This window comes from Globicephala melas, chromosome 1 (genome assembly GCF_963455315.2).
Source record: "Globicephala melas chromosome 1, mGloMel1.2, whole genome shotgun sequence".
In the NCBI taxonomy this organism is placed as follows: Eukaryota; Metazoa; Chordata; class Mammalia; order Artiodactyla; family Delphinidae; genus Globicephala; species Globicephala melas.
Genome location: NC_083314.1, coordinates 82,236,283 through 82,260,731, shown reverse-complemented (window position 1 = coordinate 82,260,731; position 24,449 = coordinate 82,236,283). Strand labels below are relative to the sequence as shown.

The 24,449-nt window shown below is 40.9% G+C and overlaps 1 protein-coding gene across 38 annotated transcripts in view; it reads left to right on the top strand.

Annotated features, from left to right (window-relative positions):
- PDE4DIP (phosphodiesterase 4D interacting protein) overlaps positions 1 to 24,449 on the top strand; it is a 224,037-nt gene that overhangs the window by 114,029 nt on the left and 85,559 nt on the right. For 6 of the 38 annotated variants that reach the window (XM_060300626.2, XM_060300604.1, XM_060300531.2 and 3 more), the window contains exon 1: positions 18,100 to 19,645. The exons of 17 other annotated variants lie outside the window; for them this stretch is intronic. In XM_060300626.2, coding sequence (XP_060156609.1) covers positions 18,521 to 19,645 — 1,125 coding nt within the window. In that variant the 5' untranslated portion in view covers positions 18,100 to 18,520. Of the gene's footprint in view, positions 1 to 18,096; positions 19,646 to 24,449 lie in introns of those variants that run through there. 15 more of the 38 variants (XR_009564256.2, XM_060300617.1, XM_060300591.2 and 12 more) reach the window with 5 other exon arrangements.

The window sequence follows — 24,449 nt, the reverse complement described above, 5'->3', positions numbered from 1 at the left end:
TGTACTTCCTGAGGCACAAAGCTTCATGCTTTCAGGAGCCCTACTTTACATTTATATGTATTAGTTTTCTATTGCTGTGTAAGAAATTACTACAAACTCAGTGGTTCAAAACAGCATGCATTTATTATTCCAGTTTCTGTGGGTCAAGAGTCCAGGCATGGTTTAGTTGGGTTTTCTGCTCAGGGTCTCACAAGTCTGAAATCAAGTTGTCAGCTGGACTGCTTTCTCAGCTAGAGGCTCGCTTAGGGAAGGTTCCACTTCTAAGCTCCCTCAGGTTGTTGGAAGAATATTTCTGTGTGACTGTAGAAGTTATGGCAGCTTGCTTCTTCACAGCCAGCCATGGAGAGAGACAGTCTCTTGCTTATCTCCCTTCTAGACACTCTTTTAAGAGGTTCACCTGATCAAGTCAAGCCCCTCAGTGTACTATCCCTTTTTGTTAACTTAAAGTCAACTGAGTAGGGGCCTTAGTTACATCTGCAGCAACACCCCTTCACTTTTGCCATATAACAGTGCATAACTATGTAGCAATATCCCTCACCTTTGCTGTATTCTATTGGTTAGAAGCAAGTTACAGGTTTCTCCACACTCAAGGATTGTACACAGGTGTGGATACCAGGAGGTGGAGGTCACAGGGGCCATCTTAGGATTCTGCCTGCCACTCTAGTGATGTATAACTATAGAGAATGTATAATGTGGTTTTAATATTGAAGAGAGAACCCTCACTGCTGTGAAAATTATTGCATTAATCTGTACTGTTGTTCTTGGAGGTTACCTCAGAGGGAACTCCTCTCCTTCATTCAACTTTTAATTTACTAAAAAGATACTTTCTGAAGGAACCCTAGAATGTATCTGTGCCCAAGCAACATACACAATTACTAGGTATTCTTACAAATCTTAGATCAATGATAAAGCAAAACATGTGCAGCTTAATTTATTGGTCACATATACAAAGGTTGGAATCAGGATAAAGAGAGCAGTGCTAAAAATTAGTATAAAGCAGTGTTTCCTCACCTTTCCTGTGTCGTGACAAAAATAGCAAATGATAATAAGAAATGTAGAAAAAGGCGTGATTTACAACATAATCAAATTGCTTAAAACCAGTGACTTTTTCTCATTTTCCTCATTATCCACTGCTCTTTTTTATTACTCAAGTAATAAATAGCAATTACCTAAAAGTCTGCAAATCCAAATAAGCAAAAAAGAAAAAAAAAAGAATTACAGTTTTCAATAGCTATGATAAGTATAGAAGAAAGGCAATGATTTTGTACATTTTTAAAATTGAGCCCCTGCCATAAATTCACTCATTAATTATAATTTAAAAAAATAATGAGTGATAATATTTATAAGGTGTAGCAGTAAATGGATGGAGCTTCTCACTTGAAAGTGACCATCCTGGGTGCTTAGGCCACAATGAGGGCAGAAGAAATCACTATCTTGGCTACACTGTAAACCCCTTGGACTCTGGATCCATTTTGGTTGGAAAGGTCTGGTTAACAAACTCAGGAAATGATGTGTATGCATATAATGTGATAGATATGAGTAAAAATTAAAGTTTCTAGGCTTTTTTGCAAGATACATATTGAAATGTATGGAAGATCCCATAACATTTTTTAATTAGGAATAACTTGGCTGGGAATTAGGAGAAGTAGGTTTCTATCCTGATTCTTTCTTTATTAACTGTATGACCATGGATACATCACTCTCAGCCTCCATATGTGTAAAATGGGAAAATTAGCCCAGACGATCTCCAAAGTGTCCCACAATTTTGACATTCTGTTCTAATGAGTCCAGCGTCATTGGGGAAAGTGTATAGTCCCCAAGGTAAGCACTTGGAAAGAAAAATACTCACGTAAATCCTGAAATAAAATCACTCTCATTGTTCTAGTTTTATATTTCCAGACATATAGAAACATATTTAGGTACACATACGTATTTTCATTAGTATCTTTGGTAAGCACTGAAATGGGTATATGTAGTTCAATATTTGCAATGTTAAGAAGGGGAAGTGGGTTGGTATCAGCTTTTTTTTTTTTTAACATCTTTATTGGAGTATAATTGCTTTACAATGGTGTGTTAGTTTCTGCTTTATAACAAAGTGAATCAGTTATACATATACATATGTTCCCATATTTCTTCCCTCTTGCGTCTCCCTCCCTCCCACCCTCCCTATCCTAGCCCTCTAGGTGGTCACAAAGCACCAAGCTGATCTCCCTGTGCTATGCGGCTGCTTCCCACTAGCTATCTATTTTACATTTGGTAGTGTATATATGTCCATGCCACTCTCTCACTTGGTATCAGTTTTTAAAACAGACTTGAAGAACAGAAAAATTATAATTTCAAAGAGACTAAATTATTTACAATCTATCCTAAAGGAAAGCTTAGAACAAGGTTAAGTACAGCGTCTAGAGGATAATAACATTGGGTGAGCAGAAGAAATAAATACATCGTCACATAAATTGTGCTAAATTGATATGCTTCTTTAATGTTGCCGGTACCTATAAAAATTTATTATTATTGTTATTGCCCAACTCTTTGTACATTTATAAACCTGATTACATCATGCTGTGAATTCTGTCAATCAGTGTTTCCCAACATTTTTCAGAGAAAGTTCCGTTTCATAGGAGCTGATTATGTGTCTGTGTTACTCTGAAGTAAAGTGGCTGAGGCTGGTTGGAGGTGATTACCTGTGTCCACCTTCAGAGCCTCCACCACCTGAGAGCTGAGGGGCTGGCATCTCAGCACAGTGGTGGGCCATTTTGAGGCACACTGGCCAGAATACCCAAGCTGGAGAGCTCTGCCACAGGGGGCCTCTGACAGTAGGTCCTCTCAAATGTGGAGGACAGAAAGCCTCCCGCAGCTCATTTTCTAGTTTCTCCCTTTGGGTCTGTGCCTTATGAAGAAAAAAACCAAAAAACTAGGCACCAAGTACTGCTCAGTGTGCATAGAATTATTTTATATTATCATTTCTAAAACAGCCCAAGGAAGCCTGGCCAGAGAGTCAGCCTTCTAGTGAGTGTTCAGATAATCCTCTGAAAACTTCCTTCTCTCAATGTGTGTCCAGATTCCAAAAGAAAGGAAATGGTTTTGGTCACTGTGCGTCTATCTTATATTCTATGGCCTAGACAGAAAGAAAGATTGAAATGATTTCTGTAATACCTTGGGAATATTGAGCCATGCTCAAGTGGTTCAGATTGACTTAACGGAAGGAAACATTCAAGTCCCAGTTTAGCGAGAGGATCTTGGTCCTTCAATAACGGATTCTAGTCTGAAGTCTCCTGGATTTTATCTGGGGAAGCAGAGTGGTATGAAAGAATGAGCTCAGGTTTTGGAATTTGATCTCAGTCAGCATCAACACTTTTTACATGTATGGCCTTGGACAAGTTATATAACCCTTCCAAGTACAATTTCCTCCTCTGTAATGTTCATCTATTTGTAAGGGTTAGAAATAATATATGTGAAGTGCCTAGCACAGTGCTCGAAACACGGTAACTACTGTTGTCCTTATAACTACTGTTGTCCATGGTAAATACTGTTGTTAACAACCTGAGAGTAAGGCTGTTCTTAAAATGAGTAGTGGCTAAAAAAGACATAGTCAATGAGTCAGATATTGTAAACTTCATTCACATTGTAACTATCTTTGTCTTACAAAAGACAATGACAAAATTATTAAGTATAGCAGTATTAGTGAGATTAATGGTCACAGTTCTCCCTCCGGACCTCCCTCTAGCCTTGCACATAGAAAAGCTGTTTTATAGGCAAAGACCAAACTCAAAGTTGTCTATTTGTGTTATTGCTCCCCAGGAAGACCACAACAGAGTGTGAATCATTCAGGGCAAATTGATCACAATGAGAATTATATCTCACTTTAGTCCCCTAGACAAAAAGAAATATTGAAGCACATTCTATAACATCTTGGGATCATGTAGTCACACTCAAATGGTTCAGATTATTATAATATAAAACCTAGAAGTAAAGTCACAAGATTTCTTAAATACATATTCCAAATATAATTTAAAATATTTATCAATGAATATTCAACAACTTTTCTGTAATAATAACGTCAGCACAATATGGTAGCATTTTCTATGTACCAGGTGCTGCTCTAAATACCTTATATAATTAATTCAAATTAGTTTAAGCCTCAAAGCAATCCAGTGAAGTAGATACTGAACTACATGAAACATAAAAAGAGATTCATTTATAATAAACTAATGTTTATTTTAATATGTAAATTCTTGGGCACAACTATATTAAAGGATATAAAGAAATAGGCAGGTGCTTGTATGGGAAGTCACAGCTCCAAATGCAGTCTGGTGCAGGCATGTTATATTGGCAATTCCAAAATGGCAAGGGGGCTTCCCTGGTGGCGCAGTGGTTGAGAGTCCGCCTGCCGATGCAGGCGACACGGGTTCGTGCCCCGGTCCGGGAAGATCCCACGTGCCGCGGAGCGGCTGGGCCCGTGAGCCATGGCCGCTGAGCCTGCGCTCTGCAGCCTGTGCTCCGCAGCGGGAGAGGCCACAACAGTGAGATGCCCGCGTACAGCAAAAAAAAAAAAAAAAAAATGGCAAGGGACAGTGCCGTTAGTTATGATCCAGTGGCAGTGCCAAAGTGAAAAACTCTTGGTAAATTTCCAAATAAACAAATAAATTAAATAATATTCCTTTAATTTACGTAGCAGTTTAACTCATAGAAAAGTCAGAGTATATTAACGTTGTGTTCATATATACAACAGAATTAAGTCCTAGGTCCAGATGATTACATAAACAGTTTGATTACCTGCATCACTGCCCAGTGGAACATTTGAAAGTCATTCACATTTTGGAATAATGCTTTGTCCTGCCCACTGCAAGTTATGTAGCCCCCCAAGCCCCACTCATCACTGAAACAAGAAATGCCCCCGCAAACTTCCAAAATGCACTCTAGGATATGACTGCTCGATAAGTACCACTGGTCTAGGGGGACCTGGCCTTCAAAGCGTTTAAAGCCCAATAAGAGATTGGCATGTAAACAAAGAACTAAAATGCAGTGTGATAAATGAAGAGAGAGAAGTATACTCATAGTGCTAAGAGGACCCAGAGATGAGAGGGATTAACCCTATCTTTGGAAGTCAGAGAAAGCCTCACTTGGAAGTCAGCCTTGACCTGGGGCCTTAAAGGCTGAGTACACCAGGCAGAAAGTAGGAGAAGGGCATTCTAGGTTAGGGGAACAATATATACAGTGGTGTGGAACACACTTAAGGAATTGGAAGTAATTGGTGTTTTCAAATATATGACAAGTGTTGGAGAATGCTGGAATACATAGCTGGAAAGTCCCATAAATTTCAAGCTAAGGACTTCATGTTGTAGGCAATGAAGAACTAAAAATTTAAAAATTAAGCAAAGGTAATAAAAGCTTATGAGTTGCACTATACAAAGGCAATCCTGATGGTTGTCTAGACAGAAGACTGAGCAGATAATTGATGTCACCTTTTGAGATAGCAAATCATGGTTTGATGCAGCTAGTAATTGTTTCAACTAGCCCATTCTGTGAGTTAGATAAAGATAAAGAATATTGTAAAGCCAATTATAAAGCACTTTGTCTAAACAGTGATGTGTGACAACTTACTATTTGTGACACCTGAAGTCCTTGCTGTGGGTGTTATCTTTGCTAACAGTAGCAGCATCTTAGTTCTACTGTATTATACTCAAACCTTAGTCTGCCATGCCACTTCTCACCACAGGCGCCATACCTCTACAATGCACAAGGCACAGGTTCAATTTCTAAGCCCTGGGCCTGCTCCATAGAGGCTGAAGAATTCTCTCATCGCCAGCAAAGCCATCCCTGGAACCCCTTACAGATGTTAGGGAACAGAGGAGCTTGAGTTCTGAGGCCTGAACTCCACCCCCCCAACCCCTCACAATTGGGGACACCACAGTTGGGCTTTAGAAGAAAGAGAGCCCACAAGTCATACGCTTCTAGGTGTGAGTTGTCCAGATGAAAAACACTCATCTTACTCCACCTCCCAGAGATAAATACTTCTCACGTGACGCCAGTATGAAAGTCTGGACTGGGAAATAGTCTCTGAGTACAGGAAGTTTTACTTCAGAGCCTTTCTTCCTCCAATGAGAGAGACAGTTTTGATAAAGATTATCTGGTTTAATTGATTTTATTATCCCTCTAGTTGTTTGCCTTTTCCATTCTACCAAAACGTTGTTCAGCATCCATTTTAGCTGGAATGTACCTGTAGAATACTCATGAACTTCTTTTATATAATTAATTTCATAGAACAACAAAAAATGCCGCAAGCTTGACATGCCATGGATTGACAACACTGCATGTATGCTCTCAGTCCTCCATGGCCGTTCGGCTCGACGGCATGTGGTGACCAGAGTGCTCAGCTTTGTGATGGCGCTGTCACGCTGCGGCAACTCAGGGAGTCAGAAAATCTAATAAAGTGCAGTTTACAAAGCGTTTTTCTCTTCCTTACTGAAGGTATCCACAGAGTTGCAGGGAAAAGCTGGGAATCATTCCAGTTATTGATATTATTCCCTTCTACAGAATGGTGGAAGCTTTATCTCAAAGAACTTTTTAAATGAAACCAGACCTGGAGGGTAGGAAGGCGGGGGGCGGGGCGGGGGGATGGCGTGGGGGGCGGTGGCGTGGCGCGGAGGTAATGTACTTGCAAAGGAAATGTCTGGAGGAATTCTTGTTTTGTTTCCTCTTTTTTCTCTCCATCTTTCCCCCCAGTATTATATAAGCACTATTTATTAATGTGTAATTACACTGTGGTTGGCCTAAAAAATGAAACAGGGCAACAGAATTAGGGAGAAGCATCCATTAAGCCATCAGGACCTTCCTACTCACACAAAGAAGCAGACCGTCAAGCCATTGCATTTATGCCTTGTCTGGAACCTAATGTAAATAGCACTGCATGCAGTGAGGCAGATTTCCTAAAATAGCAAACATTCCAGTGTTACCGTGGAGAGATCTGACGTAGAGGTTAAGGCAAGAATGCGCTCTAAATGCTCAAGGCAGAGACTGAAAACCTGGCAGGGATTAGCAGCTCAGGCAGCTTCAGCCAACGTCATGTAAGGAGAATGTTTTTTTAGAGCAGCTTTTCAATATCCCTTTCTTAAGCTGATGAATATTGAAGCTGGAGACTCCTTTACAAATCCTCATTCAACGTCACTGTCTCCCAGGCAAACCTTCATTGGTAACATGTCTCAGAAACAGACTTTATCAGATGGAGAAAAGAGGGGCTTCTTCATAGCTTTATTTATTGAGCATTTACAGTTGCACAGGTACTGTAAGGTGAAGGAAGAGGAAGACAAAGACATAAGGCTTAGTCTCTGACTTCTAGGGATTACAATCTAATTGGAAGGTAAGAAAGTCTCTGATGGAAACAAAATACAAGGCAGGAGAGAAAGGGAAAAATCAGGGGCTGGGGTGGGCCGTGAAGACTCTGGTCTGTAAGGAATGAGTAGGATTTTAATAAGACATAAAAATATTAGGCATCAATTTATTTACTCATTCAATGATTATTTACGTAGATCTAGGAACATACTGATAAAAGTACCTCAGAAGATAACAAGATGAGTAAAGTGTGGTTCCTCTTCTTAAGGAGCTTACCAGCCCTTTAGGGAAGAAGGCAATATGGAAAAATGACACACATATTACTATAGGAATAAAAAGTGCTTTGGAAGGTCAAAGAAGAGAAAGATGTCTTTTGAGGGGATTAAGAGAGGCAGTTTAAAGAAAATACTTGAAGGTTGGTTAGAATTTTGACAAGAGGAGATGGTAGTAATGGGAAAGAACATTACAAGAAGATAAGAGAGCGGTAGGGAAGTTCCAGGTAAGGAAGCAGTAGTTGGAATAGTGAGGATATGCAGGGGGACAATGAGTTTAGGCTAGAAAGATAGGGTGATACTAGAGTCAGAGGGCCTTGGATGGCAGGTCAAGAAGTTTATGATTGTGGGTAAGTCATTAGGTCTCCAGGTTACTATGCCAGAAAGTGATACATCTGAGATCTGTTTTAGGAAGATTAGTCTGGAAGGAGGAGTGAGTAGAGGAGAAAGAAGGTGAGAGGACTAACTATTATGGAACTCTATTAAGATATGAGGTCACTAGAGGGTAACCAAGAATGGAAGTTTTGTGCTAAGGCAAAAGAACGAAATAAAATTTTAAGATATAATAAGTCATTCATTCATTCATCCGTTCATGTAATCCAGTCCATGACTGTTTATTGAGTGCCTACCATGGCCAGACAGTGGTGAAATTAAGTGCTGGAGAAACAGTAAGAATAAGCATGGCAGAGTCTTTCCCCTCAGGGAGCTTACATTCTAATAAGGGAGCTAGTTAAATAACCACGTGATCAAACAAATAATTGCAAACTGTGATAAATACATTGGAAAAAAAAAGAGCAAGGATCAGCAAACTTTTTCTATAAAAGGCCAGAGAGTAAATAATTTAGACTTTGCAGGCCATAAGATTTCTGCTGTTGCAGCACAAAAACAACCATAGACAATACATGAAGGACTCGGCATGGCTGTGTTCCAGTAAGGTTTATTTACAAAAATAGATGGGAGGCGGGTTGAGCCCACAATCCATAGTTCCCTGATCCTTAATAGAGAATTAGGAGGAAGGAGGGGGAGGCACTATAGTTAAGGGGAAGACATCAATCAATCTTTCCTGGGGTAATTTTGAGATGTCCCTAACACATACAGGTGCAGATACAAATAGGTAGTTGGCCATTTGAGAGTTGAACTCAGAGGAGAATTCTGGAATAAAGATATTCTTTTACTGGTTCTGAACACCAATTCCAACACGTGTATTGAGAGCAGGGACACTTCCCACACAGCACCGAGCAATTCTTAGACACAGAGTGTCCAAGAATTCAACTCAATTCTGACACTGTCTACCTGGAGATAGCATCAGAGGCCACAGGTTAAGGATTCAGTCTTATAAGACTGCCTCCACACCCCTCCCACTGCTCCCTCCCTCCCCCTCCTCCCCACCCCTGGGCTTCAGACAACAGTTGCAATCCCAGTTTATCACCTGTGCTTCTGACCAGCAATAGGTTAGAGGTTCCAACAACCCCTCCTTGGACTTCAGACACCAGTCACAAGTCCAGATGTTACATGTACTACCGACTGTCTATAAATTTAGAGGTTCACATGACCCCTTCCTCGGGTTAGATTAGTTTGCTAGAGCAGGTCACAGAACTAAAAGAAACATTTTACTTACTGGATCACTGGTTTATTGTATCAGGATATAACCCAGGAACAGAGATGGGAGATATGCATACGGCAAGGTAATATGAGAAGGAGTGAGGAGCTCCCAAGCCCTCACCAGGCACCTCCCTGAATTTCCCCATGTTCACCAACCCAGAAGCTCTCTGAACCCAGTCCTCTTGGGATTTTATGGAGGCTTCATTACAAAAGCATGATTGACTCATTGGCCATTGTCGACTGACTCAGCCTCCAGCCCCTTTCCCTTCCCTGGAGATTGGGGTGTGGGACTGAAAGTTCCAACCCTCTAATCACATGGTTGGTTCCTCTGGCCACTACCGCCAAGCCCCGCCCCCCCACTCCCCCAGTGTCCTAGTGACATTCCAAAAGTCACCTCATTAACAAAAGACCTTTATCACTCTCATCATTTAAGAAATTCCAAGGACTAGAGAATGGACTTGAGGATATGGGGAGGGGAAGGGTAAGCTGTGACAAAGCGAGAGAGGCATGAACATGTATACACTACCAGATGTAAGGTAGATAGCTAGTGGGAAGCAGCCGCATAGCACAGGGAGATCAGCTCGGTGCTTTGTGACCGCCTGGAGGGTGGGAGGGAGGGAGACGCAAGAGGGAAGAGATATGGGAACATATGTATATGTATAACTGATTCACTTTGTTATACAGCAGAAACTAACACACCATTGTAAAGCAATTATACTCTAATAAAGATGTAAAAAAAAAAAAAAAGGAAGAAATTCCAAGGGTTTTAGGATTCTATGCCAGAAAGGGGGACAAACCAAATATATATTATAAATCACAATATCACAAATACATATTGGAAGTTACTCATATAAAGGTGGAAAAGGATGAGATGATATTGAAAGAGAATAGAGGTGAAAAAGGCCGAGGACTGACCCTCATTGAACACCTACAAAAAGTTCATAGTGGGTATGACTTACTCTGAATTCACAAATTTAGTTTTGCAGGAAATATCACAGTTACTTTCTTTAAATCAATTTAATGTTACCCTGAGTCCCTATCCTAATCAGGCTGGTGGGAAATTAAATTCCGTTCATTCGGTTATTCCTCCTCCCCACTCTCTCAGTTATGTGAAGGTGAAGGTCCCTGGGCTTTATCAGGTGTCAAAGCATCAAGGAGACTACTCTGATCATTGGTCCACCACTGAAGCACCCCGCCCCAGCACATACAGTTCTACTAATCCTAACTGCTTGCTACATTGGACTCTTTATGGAGCCCCTTGACCTCGAGTCTAGCCTCTCCAAGTCACCCAGTGCCTTCTCCCCCACAGGTCCTGCTTCTTCTGCAGGGCACTGATAATGGAGGTGGGTCCTTGTTACTCTTTCACCCCCTCCCCAGTCTCTTCCCATCTGGGGTGAAATCTCACCCTTTCCTCTCTTGTTGACCTCAAAGACACTACTCTCTTCTCTTCCCCACTGGGATACCTGGCTTAATCTTCAAAGTGCGTTTAGAATTTTATCCAAGTCAGGAAATGCATTTGACTTCAGGCAATCTCTGCTCTTTGCTCTGCAAAAACTCCCAAGTCAAGGGAATGCTGAGGGCCTTACCATCAGACTAGGAAAGAGGTAGGTAGGGGTATACAAGTAACATATCTATATCCAAAAATTTACCCTGTCACCATTTGGTTAGAGAAGAAATGTGAGATGAGCTGATAGAGAAGTAGATTAGGATCTTTTTGTACAGATATTGAAATGCCAAACTAAGAGTTTTGGACCTCGTGCTATAGGTAGTGGACAATTATGGGTCTTTACTATGAATGTTCTAGAAATAGTATACAGGATGATTAGAGGGGTAAGCTTCTAAAGCTGTGTGACATGATTCAGGTTTCAGGTTTTAAGAACCTGAAAAGGACAGTGTAGGGAAAATGCAAAACAACATTTCTGAACACACTAGAGATGTTTGGAAATAGAGTCAAAAAGAATTTAGCATTTGGCTCGACAGGGAAGGATTCTGAGGAGTTAAAGGTAACAACTCCTTAGTTTACAAGTTTACCCTATTGTAGAAAATGGCATGCCTGACCTCCTCTCTCCTGATCTTTCTCTAGATGTTGACAATGTTAACTACCCCTCTCATTCCTGAAACTCTGTCCCCCTCTCACCTGTGTTTTGATTGTGGAAGAGTTCAACTTAGTTTTTTTCACTTAGTTTTTTCCTCAGTCCCCTAAATACAGCATGTCCCAAGTCAAATTTTGTATTATCTTTTTGCAAATGGACTCAACTCCCACATTTCTGTTTGTTTAGGCAATTTTTTTCTACCAGTCTTCCAGGCCAAAAACTTTATCTCTATTTTTAACCTTTTTTTCCCTTCATCCTCTCTGCATATATGTCATCAAGTCCTGCTGCTCGTTCCTTCAAAATGACTCTCATATTTACCAGTTCCTTTCCGTTTTTATACCAGACCTTTATTATCTCACATGTGAATAATGGCAATGGATTTTTTTTAAACTATTTTTGGCTGCGATGGGTCTTTGTTGCTGCGCGTGGGCTTTCTCTAGTTGCAGTGAGCAGGGGTTATTCTTCGTTGAGGTGTGCAGGCTTCTCATTGTGGTGGCTTGTTGGGAAGCATGGTCTCTAGGCAATGGATTTTTTTTTTTTTTTTTTTTTTCGCGGTACGCGGGCCTCTCACTGTTGTGGCCTCTCCCGTTGCGGAGCACAGGCTCCGGATGCGCGGCCATGGCTCACGGGCCCAGCTGCTCCGCGGCACGTGGGATCTTCCCGGACCGGGGCACGAACCCGTGTCCCCTGCATCGGTAGGCGGACTCTCAACCACTGTGCCACCAGGGAAGCCCTAGGCAATGGATTTTTAACAGGTCTTCCTGTAACCATCCCAAAACCTGTCCCTGAAACTCCAAGCCATCCTGTTGTCTGACTAATTTTCCTAAAACAAACTTTTCATCATGCCATTCTTAGCTTAACTTCATAACAGAAAGTCCAAATTCTTTTGCCTGCAAATTCTAGTTGCCAGTTCCCTCCATAGCATAGTGTCTGGCTTTCAGTTGGCCCTTCATATATTTTCTTTGAATGAGTAATTATTGAGATGTACAGAGTGTATGTATAGATGTATAGAGTAGGATGCACCTGGCCACTCAGATATCCCACAAAATCTTTCCCTTTACTGACAGGCTAGCATCATATTTAACCCAACTTCCAAGACTTTTGAGGATGCTGTTTTCTTTTTCTGGAGTCCTTTCCTTGGCTTCCTCCATTCTAAGATCCATCTCAAGTCCCACTCTTGCCCCCTTCACCTGTATCAGCTCATACTTAACTTTTTCTGCACTTACATTGAAGTTGTCGGTACCATTTAGTTTACCAATCAGTTATTCTGATTGTAGCATGCACATTCTCTCCCCTTCAACTAAACTGAAAGCTCTCTGAAGACAGAGAAAAAAAACAAAACAAAAACTGAGTTTGCATAAATTCTTGCTCAGCAGTTGATTAACAAATATTTTGAAGTTCACTTAAACAGCTGTGGATATTTAATAACTTGAAAGACTGCAGTGTTTACTATTTTAAAATCAATTCTGCTGATAACCATATTATAGCAATCTGTAGTTGAACTGGAAATCTCCCAGTTTTAAAACAAGTGTTTTGAAATGCTGTGCTATTAATTAATGCAAAGCATGATTGTTTCTGGCTTCTTAAAGATTTCCAACCAACAGAGGGAAATCATGAACATGCTTGTGGTGTTACCATAAAGCCTAACTGGCTTTACTTTGATATTCTTGCATTTCCTCATCTGCTTTTGCTTCTCTGCCAGAATCACTCCCCCCACCCCCTGTGGCATAGTTTTTAGTAATTAGAACAGCTATTTCCAACATCATAACTAGGATAATGAAAGCTAATACAACTGGTTTGGGACATAGGGATTTTTCACCTCTTGGAAACTCCCTCCCAGCCCAGAATTAGGTCTTAGAAACACTACGACACAGGGAGTACAAAAGTACGGTTCGAAGAGAATCTTGCTGGGCCCTCAAATCTAGAGATCAAAATAGAGATAGTGCAAAAGATCCCTACCATAATAATACTTAGGAATCTTTTTCCAAATGGGCATATAGTTCTCTAAGTTCAACAATTTTGTACGTAGTTCTTCATTAATGGGTTTTTCCATTTATCTGCAGACCTTCTGATCGTTTGGCTGACATTTGTCTGAATACACTTTAAGAGAGTTCTAATTCAGTAGTTTTCAAAGTGTGGTTCTCAGCAGCATCTGCATGCTCTGGGAATTTCTTAGGAATGCAAATTCTTGGGCCCCTTCTCAGACCAACTGAATTAGAAACTTGTTAAATCTACCATTTAACAAGCCATCCAGGTGATTCTGATGCATGCCAAAGGTTGAAAACCACTGTTTAATTCAACATGTTTATTTTGTAGCTTAGGAAATTAAGGGCCAGATATAAGTGATTTGACTTAGGATAGACAGCAAATATGTGCTTGTGAATGCATTTATCAATCCATTTTGAGGGCAAACTGCTGATATATAAAATGAATCATTTGTTTAACTCATTATCGCTTATCATAATATGAAACCTGTTCTCAGTAAGATTTTCCTTTATTATGTAACTTTTGATAAGTTTTAGAAGTAATCATCCTATTCTAAATCATCACAAAAGCCCTAGGTCCCACCTTAACAACATGCTTTGCTTCAATCGTAAATGTATGGTGCGTAAATGTATATAAAATAATATTTTCCAACACTCATATGGATAGGAACTATGATGTTTTGAAGTCGCAGTTGGGCCTTTTATAGAATTTCTTCTGAGCTATATTTTCCCAATTTTCAAAGCTGTTCCTATGATAAAGTTATAGGGGTTACTTTCCACGAAAGAAATCCCTCAGATTAAAACTTTATGGGTAATACATAGTTTTATACTAATTTACTCCTTATCTTTTTTAATTGAACTATACTAACATATAAAATCTACAGATAAGCAGTCAGTTCAATGAGCTTTAAAACTGTACACATCCATATAATCATCACCCCAAACAAGATATAGAACATTTTCATCACCCCAGAAAATTCCTTTGTGCTCCCTTGCAATTAATCCTCACCCCCCATAAACACTTTCTGAATTTCTATCATTATAGAAATGGTTAGACTTTAAGTTGTTAGACAAAATAAATGAAATCACACAGGATATAGTTAAATGTCTTGTTTCACTTAACATGCTTTGGAGATTCATTCATATTGTGGGTATCAGAGTTCATTTTTTTTTTTTTTTTTTTTTTTTTTTTTTTGCGGTATGCGGGCCTCTCGCTGCTGTGGCTTCTCCCCTTGCGGAGCACAGGCTCCGGACGCGCAGGCTCAGCGGCCATGGCTCACGGGCCCAGCCGCTCCGCGGCATGTGGGATCTTCCCGCACCGGGGCACGAACCCGTGTCCTCTGCATCAGCAGGCGGACTCTCAACCACTGCGCCACCAGGGAAGCCCCCCATTCTTTTTTATTGATGGTTAATATTATATTATATGAACATATCAAAATGTGTTTATCCTATCTTCTTCTTAGTAACGCATTTTTTTCTTATCACAAAATCAATACATGCTTATAGAAAATTTTAGAATACAAATGAGGAAAGAAGAAAATAAGTATCCATAGTTCTACTCTCCAGACATAATCACTAATAACTTGTATATCCCCTTGAACCTCTGTTTATATAAGTTGTCCACATATATATATTTATCACATATTATAAAAGTTTTCATTTTTTAGGGTTCAGGTTTTACCACTCAGACTCTGATATAAGTGCCTTAAATTGGCACAATTCTTAGTTTTAACTACAGAATATTTCCTAATTTTAAAACATTTTAAAAATAATATATGAATATACATTCATTGCCCCAAATTCAAATGATACATGGTATATAGAATAAAAGTAAATGTTGCAGGCTTCCCTGGTGGCGCAGTGGTTGGGAGTCTGTCTGCCGATGCAGGGGATGCGGGTTCGTGCCCTGGTCTGGGAGGATCCCACGTGCCGCGGAGTGGCTGGGCCCGTGAGCCATGGCTACTGAGCCTGCGCGTCCGGAGACTGTGCTCCGCAACGGGAGAGGCCACAGCAGTGAGAGGCACACATACCGCAAAAAAAAAAAAAAAAAGTAAATGTTGCTGTTTAGCTCCCCATTTTCTTGCCTTCCCATAGATAGCCAGTGTTGACTAAATACAAAATCTTGACCAAGATGATATTGATAAACCATGAAGTGCTGAATTTATTATCACATAATTTTCCTTGTTTCACTTTTTAATTTTTATTTTCAATTGATCTGTACAAAAGTGATCTTTTAGTTTTATAATACCAAATGATCATGTTTAGGAGTGGTTCTAGTACTCTAGTTTACTATCTGTTTTGAGATACTGTCTTTAAATATGTTCTCTGGGAGTGAAGAGTGCTGTCTTCAAATTTTCTTTGATTGTTGAGTGATCTATTTCTATCTGTTGGAAGCCTAGATATGTATGTATAGCTCTTTCAGTATGTTGATCTTTACTTACATATTCTTTACAAACGTATTCTTCAATAGTAAGTTGCCTTTTCTCCATTTGTACTGACTTGCTCTTGTATACCAACTACCCATATGTTGTCATTAAAGTTTAGAGACTACAGTTCAGGTGCAAAATCTTACTAAGGAATACAGAATAATACAAAGTATTATTTAGAGTTTGCTCCCCAGGAGCACTTTGTTTCATTAATTACTTTGTTTCATTAGCATTTTCCCCAATAGGAAAACGTGGCTCCCATCCACATTCAAAGATGAGGCCTTGATTAATGTCTTAATTTGCACTTTTTGCACTTTTGAGTCCTTGCTGTTCTTTAGGGTAGTGTCCTGGCAGGCCAGAAACTCCTTGCCTCTCTATAGATCACTATGGATTCCAAAGATTGTTACGATTATTACTTAATTTCTTCTGACTCTGAAGCTCATATACCTAGAGATAATACCTAGAGATAGGCAAAAATGCACCTGTAGTGAGTTGTTTTTTTTTTTTTTTTTGCGGTACGAGGGCCTCTCACTGCTGTGGCCTCTCCCCTTGCGGAGCACAGGCTCCGGACGCGCAGGCTCAGCGGCCATGGCTCACGGGCCCAGCCGCTCCGCGGCTTGTGGGATCTTCCCGGACCAGGGCACGAACCCATGTCCCCTGCATCGGCAGGCGGACTCCCAACCACTGCGCCACCAGGGAAGCCCTTGGAACTCTATTTTACATTCTTGGTTTTGGGACCAGAACATGCCTCTTTAGGTGAAATCACAGATGCAAAGTTCTGTAGCCTACTAAAGCCAAAGCTCTAAGGGCTGTTCTAATCTCTCACGATGGAGCTACTAAGATTTTGTTTTGATGATTAAATAAGAGAGTGATACAATTTTATGTGTGCAGAGCCCCGTAAAGCTTTAAAATTACTTTAAAATATTGCATTATATTAAAATAATAATATTAGCTATTATTATTGACATGATATGAGCCAAAATCTGTTAAAGCACTTCCCCCAAATCATCTCATTTAATGCTCAATAAGAAGTTGGGGGTTAATTATGGGCTTTCATCGAAGGCATCTGAATGTCTCCAGGTTCAGGAGTATGGGCTGTGCCCTGGAGATGAGGGTCAGAAATACTTTGACTGTTGCTGGCCTTATTATCTCACAAAGTCAAGTTAGTGAAATCTGGCATTATTGTAATTGGGAAACGTCCTGCTCTGGGAAAACTCCAGATGATTGTGTGGGACTGTTTTTCCTCCCATCTGGAGTTTGCATATCTCTCAAGCCAGGGAGAGAACTGTTTATTATAAACGGACGTTGACACCTCGATTCCACCTAGAGAGAGCTCCAGCTTCCCTCCACTCTTTGTGTGCAATCTAAGTTCTGTACCCAAGGCTGGGTGACTTACTACTAGATGATGCTGAATAAGACAAGATACTCACTGAAGTCAGTGAAATTCCCAGCTCCACTTCTGCAGACAGCAGCACTCTCTGATACTCTGGACTCTTGCTCAGATAAATAAGGCCTTTTGTTCTCGTGTTTGTCTTCCCTCCCCACCCCCAAAATAAGGCCTACAGTCTACCTGAACCTGAAAGAGGATTCGGTGATGGCAATCTACTCTCAGGTGTCTATATTCTTGAAAAAGCTCATTTTCTCTGTTATCATCAAAATCTTGGTTAACCAGCTGCATTCATGTGGCTTTTGTTGGACTCCTTCTCAGGTGACTGCTTTGTGCCCTCTCTCGATTTCTTTTCTAAAAAAGGGCAAATCATCCAGGACTGCTAAACTCAACCGCAACATCACGAGGAGAGAAACACTTGTCCTCTTTTCTAGGTGCTCCCAACAGTCGAGGGGGAGGTTGAACTGAGCCTCCTAAAATCCGCCCTACCTGCCACCTCCGGTTTATCAACCCATTCTCCCCGGCCGCTTGTGAAGACCCGGGGCCTTTTAATCCAGGCACCGGACTGGGTAGGGAGAGGAAGGGGGGTGCTGCAGGAGGGAGGGAGGCGGCGCGCAGCGGTACCTAGTGGCGCTGCCAGGCTGCTCCATCCAGAGTACGTGGCACTACCCGTGGAGAGAGGGGGAGGGGATTCGGCTTTCTCCTCCCCAAGCAGAGCCTTGGGACATCCCGCAAGGGCGGAAGGGAGGATCCGTGAGGGAACTAGTGCGCTTTGGGGGTGAAATTTTAGCAGATAAAAGTGGCCTAGCAGAGGTCGGCATCCGTCCTGCTCTCCACTCCGGTACTCACTGCTAGCCAGGTCTGTGCTCTACCGCTAGCAGCACTAAGTCGTTTGGGGGCGAGGGGACGCGCTCGCCACCCCGCATGCGCAGAACGAGGAGCCGGCCTCCTGGACTACGGCTCCCAGAGGAGTTTGCCGGAGGCCGCAGGCGCCGAGCCTCTGGCGCCATCTTGAAATCTGATCCTCAATCTCTGAGTTTTTGCGTCAGCCGCGGGCGGCCGCTTGTGGACCGCGAACCCAGCCAGCTGAAAGGGAGGACATTGAGGACACCACGGCTGGTGGGAGAGACAGCTGGAGGAGACATGGCAGGTTCTCAGCGCGGCCTGCGCTGATGTCACTCAGCATCCCGCCCCCGAAGTGTTTCCTCGCCCGCCCCCTCCCCGAGGGGCGGGGCTGACCACTCTGGTACCCAGAGCCCGCGCGCGGGTGGCAGCGAAGCGCCTCTGCAGAGTGGGGACCCCATCGGGCTGTGCCATGCCGATCGGAGGCCACCGGGGCGGGAGACGGAACGCAACCAAGCGCTAGTGAGTGATCAACGAGCAGCAGCCGCATCAGGGAAGCTCGGCAACCGCAGGAGGGAAGATGAAGGAGATTTGCAGGATCTGTGCCCGGGAGCTGTGCGGAAACCAGCGGCGCTGGATCTTCCACACGGCATCCAAGCTCAACCTCCAGGTTCTGCTGTCGCACGTCCTGGGCAAGGATGTCTCCCGGGATGGCAAAGCTGAGTTTGCTTGCAGCAAGTGTGCTTTCATGCTTGATCGGATCTATAGATTCGACACCGTCATTGCCCGGATCGAAGCCCTTTCTATCGAGCGCTTGCAGAAGCTGCTGCTGGAGAAGGACCGCCTCAAGTTCTGCATTGCTAGCATGTATCGGAAGAATAACGATGACACTGGCGCGGAGACCAAGGCAGGGAATGGAACGGTTGACATTTCCGGCTTACCCGATGTAAGATACTCTGCACTGCTCCAAGAGGACTTTGCCTATTCAGGGTTTGAGTGCTGGGTAGAAAATGAGGATCAGACTCAGGAGCTACACAGCTGTCATGCTTCGGAAGGCCCCGGAAACCGACCCAGGAGATGCCGTGGTTGTGCAGCTTTGCGGGTTGCTGATTCAGACTATGAAGCCATTTGTAAGGTGCCTCGAAAAGTGGCAAAAAGTATCTCGTATGGCCCTTCTACCAGGTGGTCCACCAGCATTTGCACTGAAGAACCAGCATTGTCTGAGGTTGGGCCACCGGATTTACCAAGTGTGAAGGTACCCCCAGATGGAGAAAGCATGGAAGAAGGGACACCGGGATCCTCTGTGGAATCTTTGGATGCAAGTGTCCAGGCTAGTCCTCCACAGCAAAAGGAAGAGGAACCTGAGAGAAGTGCAAAAGAACTTGTAAAATGTGACTGTTGTTCAGATGAACAGGCCCCACAGCATATGTGTAACCACAAGCTGGAGCTAGCTCTTAGCATGATTAAAGGTCTTGATTATAAGCCCATCCAGAGCCCCCGAGGGAGCAAGCTTCCTATTCCAGTGAAATCCAGCCCACCTGGAACCAGGCCTGGCCATATCATGACAGATGGAGTTAGTTCTGGTTTCCTTAACAGGTCTTTGAAACCCCTTTACAAGACATCCGTGAGTTATCCCTTGGAGATTTCAGACCTCCAGGAGCTGTGGGATGATCTCTGTGAAGATTATTTGCCACTTCGGGTCCAGGTATACAAAATGGCTGCATAGTGCCTTTCTGATTGAAGTTAGCTGGCCTCAGGCTTCACATGATTTCTGTCTAGGTGAAGGTTAATAATATTCTAGACTTGAGGAAATTAATCATTGAGCCCATTTGTGTCCCCTTTAGTAAATGTGATTCATTCAAATAATTTGTTTTTCACAATCCTCTTTATAAGATTATCTGTTGGCTGTCCCATTAATTATCAAAATTGCACACCTTTTAAGACAAAAAGAGAAAGATTTCTAATTCACCTTTACCCTATAAAAAGCATTTAATCTTATTTCTGGCACTAGAACTCTTTCCTCTTACTTCCTTGTTCTATCCCCTACCCCCTTCTTTTTTTATTTTCATTTTTAGATTTATGAATGTTTTTCCTATTCTGTAAGGGAGTTAGTTCTGCTACTTAGCCCTCCCTAGAGCATTAAGCCTTTCATCGCACGTGTGCCTCAAACTGATTAGAGCTTAGGGTAAAGGTTTGGGGAAAAACCTATTAATCCACCAAAGTATTGTAACATCTGGGCAATATTTAAAATAAATTAAGAGGTCATTTGAGGACTAACGATGACTCACTCATAAAACAGACTTGGGCAGTCAAGTATCGTCATTTAAAATGTTAAGGCAAAAACTCTTTACAGCCAGTTTGTATACTGAGCTCTGTTTGAAGAAGTTTGATATTAAGTAGGGATTCATCCATTATCGGATGATAGGAGAGTTTTATCCATTGTACTCATGAATTTCTTAATGACTGGAAGATGACAGTTGATCTTAATCTGAGCTGTTCATGTCTGCCCAGTTGATTTCATACCAACCTTTTAAATTCAGCTACTAGTACAGGGACCTGACAGATGCTATTTTGTTTCTACAGCAACAGTAAATGCTAGGTTCAATTAATTTTGTGAAACATCTGGCATGTTCTACTTGGTACAGATTCTCTAGTGATACCATTACAAAGGTGGACAATCTAGAAGGCATTTTTGGAAAGCTTGCTACCAGTCAGCATCATCCGGGAAACTTAGAGTTTCTAAATGAAATTGTTGATTGTCACTTGAAATTTTTAAAAAATAGTTCTATTATGTATAATAGTTGCATCTCAATTAGAAAGAGGAAATGGGAGAAATATTTTTGAATTTGCACAAAATTGTCAGAAGTAGCATATATTAAAGTGTTACATAAAAATATGACTATCCAAAAGTTTAAAACGTGTTTTCGTTTGTATAAAATGTTTAGTATGCCTAACGCTTGTGTACTTTTCTTTTGCTTCCTTTTCTTTCATTGAGCTTCACAGCTAAATTTGGGCTTTACAATACAGTATTTCTGTGAGCAGACATAGATGTCACAAATTAAACATAGTGTTTTCATATTAGGGTCTAAAAATAGTTTGGACAGGCTGGATGGGAAATAACCTTTTTTCCCCCCTTTCAAATATGGCCAATATTGTAGAAAGGTGAAGACTTAGAAAATTACAGGTAAAACAAGAGGAGTTTTTTCTCCATATTAAATTAAAAATACTCTCTTGGTGCCTGGGCTCAAAAAATTTTGGAGCTGTGAAGACTTAGAAAATTACAGGTAAAACAAGAGGAGTTTTTTCTCCATATTAAATTAAAAATACTCTCTTGGTGCCTGGGCTCAAAAAATTTTGGAGCTGGGAAGGAGCTTAAAGATCATCTCACGCAGTCTCTCAATTTAGAGGTATGGAAAGCTCATGGTTTAAATAACTTAGCCCAGGCAGAGCCAAAGATTGCTAACCATTCTCAGCCAAGACCTTTTTATTCTGTATATTAAACCACATTGTCTTATGTACATTGAATTAAATAAATACTTGTTTTAAGTGCAGGACCTTCTTTCTATACCCTAAGGATTGCAGGAGGATTCTTTAGGAATTCTGTGAAGAAATCTGGCATCCTAATGAGCATATTTAAAATATGGTAACTGTACCTTTAGGTCAAGTCCCTTTTCTTCACTAAATTTAGAATCAGAAAAATACAGACCTTTAACACAGCAGTGTTTGACCTTTCTGCTGTAACCTGGCTTACCGCCTTTACTGTTTGTAGAATAATAAAACATTGAGAGGAGGAAGAAAACATTCAGCTTGAAGAATCATGGCATTTGATTGTTGTGCTGTTTTCTCCAATAATTAAGAATGTGGAAGGAAATAGATTAATTGGGCTCAAAGTGTTTGTAGATAAAATGTATGTTTTGGATTCTGGATCTACTGTTTAAGTCTTGACTTTTAAGCACCTTAAGGCCTGTTGTGCTTTATGGCAAAAGCAGATCTAAGTGGGACAAAGGCAGACTGATTTTTGTCTGTTTCTGAACAAATGTGGATAGAATAGAAATAAGTGTAAATTGTTTTTGATAGTTCTCTTTTTAGTTTGTAGAAAGAAAAAATTGAAAGAAAAAACAATTTCCTTTAGCTAAATTCTGCTACAAATGTGAAGAAAAGCTCTTATCCTAAGAGCGAGATTGTTCTGTAAGGTCATTTTGATTCCTTTGTTTAATCTGGTTACTGTTAAATATCACCATCAGAATGCCTCCTGGTTGCTTTTCTTCTTTTTCTTTCTCTCTTTCCTTCTTTCTTTCTTATATTAAAGAAAAACTGCAACAGTGTAGTTCTCCTGCTTACTAATTTTCTGACTTTATGCAAACTGATTTATTTGCCTCCTACAGAATTTATGTCTGAAGACCCAAGGTTGTCAAATATCTAAAGAAAGGTTTGAAGCTTTATTCTAGCTGATAATTTCCTTCTTTATTGTCTGGCCCTGAACTACAATAGAAAAGCTGTCATAGAAGGGGTGTGGTCCCTTGGTAAACATTAATTCAGCTCTGGTTCACGTGCAGTTTTCTTTTCTATCTAAATTCAGAGAGTAAGAGACCTTTGCTTCAAGCCTTGCAATGCCAGAGTCTGCTCTTGTATGGCTATGATAAATTTATCCCTCTCTATAGCTTAGCTATGTAACCCAGATCAGGCCCTTTGGAAGGGGTAAGCATTAGATGCTGGTGAAAGATTAGGCCTTTAATTTTATGCTAGTTGATAGTTCTTGTGTATCCCCTATTGCTAACAATAGGATAGAAAATTATAGTAGTTTGAGCCCTGTGACTTTCTATTATGACTATGAAAGTGTCAAGAAAACTGCTGTTAATCCAGAAGATCTAAATAACTGCCTTTTAGCCTAAAGGTCTTATTTTATGCAACCTTAGGCCTGGAAGCAATTCTCTTTTCTGATGCTGAAAAGCATTTGTCCTGAGTCAAAAGCAACTGAATTTAAAATTATATTATGATTACAACATGATTTTAGTAACTGATAGCATGGAGATTAACACTGATTCAACCAAATCAAGTATTACTGATTTCAGGCTCTACAAAATCTTCATAGGAGTGGTTGGTTTATGTACTTGATATTTCACAAGATTCATTATGAGCTGTTTACTCAGTGGGACTTTGCTAGGTACTCTTTTGGCAGACTTATCTGAAAGGAAATTTTTTTTCCTGAGATTTAAAATAATAAAATATTATGAATAAAGAAGAAACAAACATCTTCTAGCCTTTAGGTCAATACATTACATTTACCAAATTAGGGGTTTCCTGTGATGATTCGTGCCAGGATGGGTTCAGATGAGATCCAGACTCATTATGTACTTTTCTGTGGCATCCTTTGGATTTAAAGTTGATGTTGAAATGTGTAAATTAAACATCTACCTTTTTATCTATTTATCTGGTCTTTTTCTAAGAGAACCACTGAGAGATTAGAGCAATGGTCTGGGAATTAGGAGACAGGCCTATTTTTGTTAATTTGCTTTTGTTTTTATTGTTCTGTTTACTTTATTAAACAAAAACTTTTGGTCCGTACAATATTCCGGGCATTATGGTAGGCAATGGGTTTATAAAGATGAAGAGGAAGTTACCAACTTAACTGCATTTGGTTTAATTGGATCCTTTTCCTGATTTCCAGTGTAACTTTGGACAAATTACTTATCTAAGTCTCCATTTCCTCAAATGTAAGATAGGATTGGACCAGATGGCTAATTTATAAAGTGTCCTTCACAGCTCTAAGATTCTTTGGTTTAAAGTGATTAAATATGACCGTTTAAAACTTGAAGCTATTTAATTCTGCTTGTTATAGTTTAAATTTGAAAAATATCTTGTAATAGATGTTGTTGGAAATTTGTTTTACACCGAGGAAGTAAGAAGGCAAGTTTGGTAGAGAATGTTTTATCGTTAAATAAATGATAAAATTATCTATCAGTCAGAATTCTTGTAAATATCTATTAAAATAGTTACCTCTCCCATGGTGTGACATAATTCACATCGCTTCAGTGCAAGGCTCCCTGTTATACCCACAACAACAAATATCTCAATTTTTTCTGGGAGTCATCATCCTTGCTACTTTTCTCTTTCTCCCTGTCTCACCATCCAGTCCTGTTGACTCTACCTTCAAAACATATCCAAATCTATCCATTTCTCTCTCCCTCCATTACTACCACTATAATCCAAGCCACTATTATCTCTCCCCTGCAGCAGCCTCCTAGCTGGTCTTCCCATTCCTATTGGTGCTCCCAACAATCTATTCATCACAGAGCAGCTATTTAAAATTTAAATATGATTGATTACTTTTCCGTTAAAAACCCTGCAGTCCATTCTCATTTCAATGAGAATGAAATCCAGCTTCATTACCTCCGATGTAGGTTCTGTACACCAGATCTGGCCCCTCCCTGCCTTTCCACCTCATCGTGTATTACCATCCACTTTGCCCAGTATGCTCTAGCCCTGTGCTTTCCAGAAAGGCCGCCACT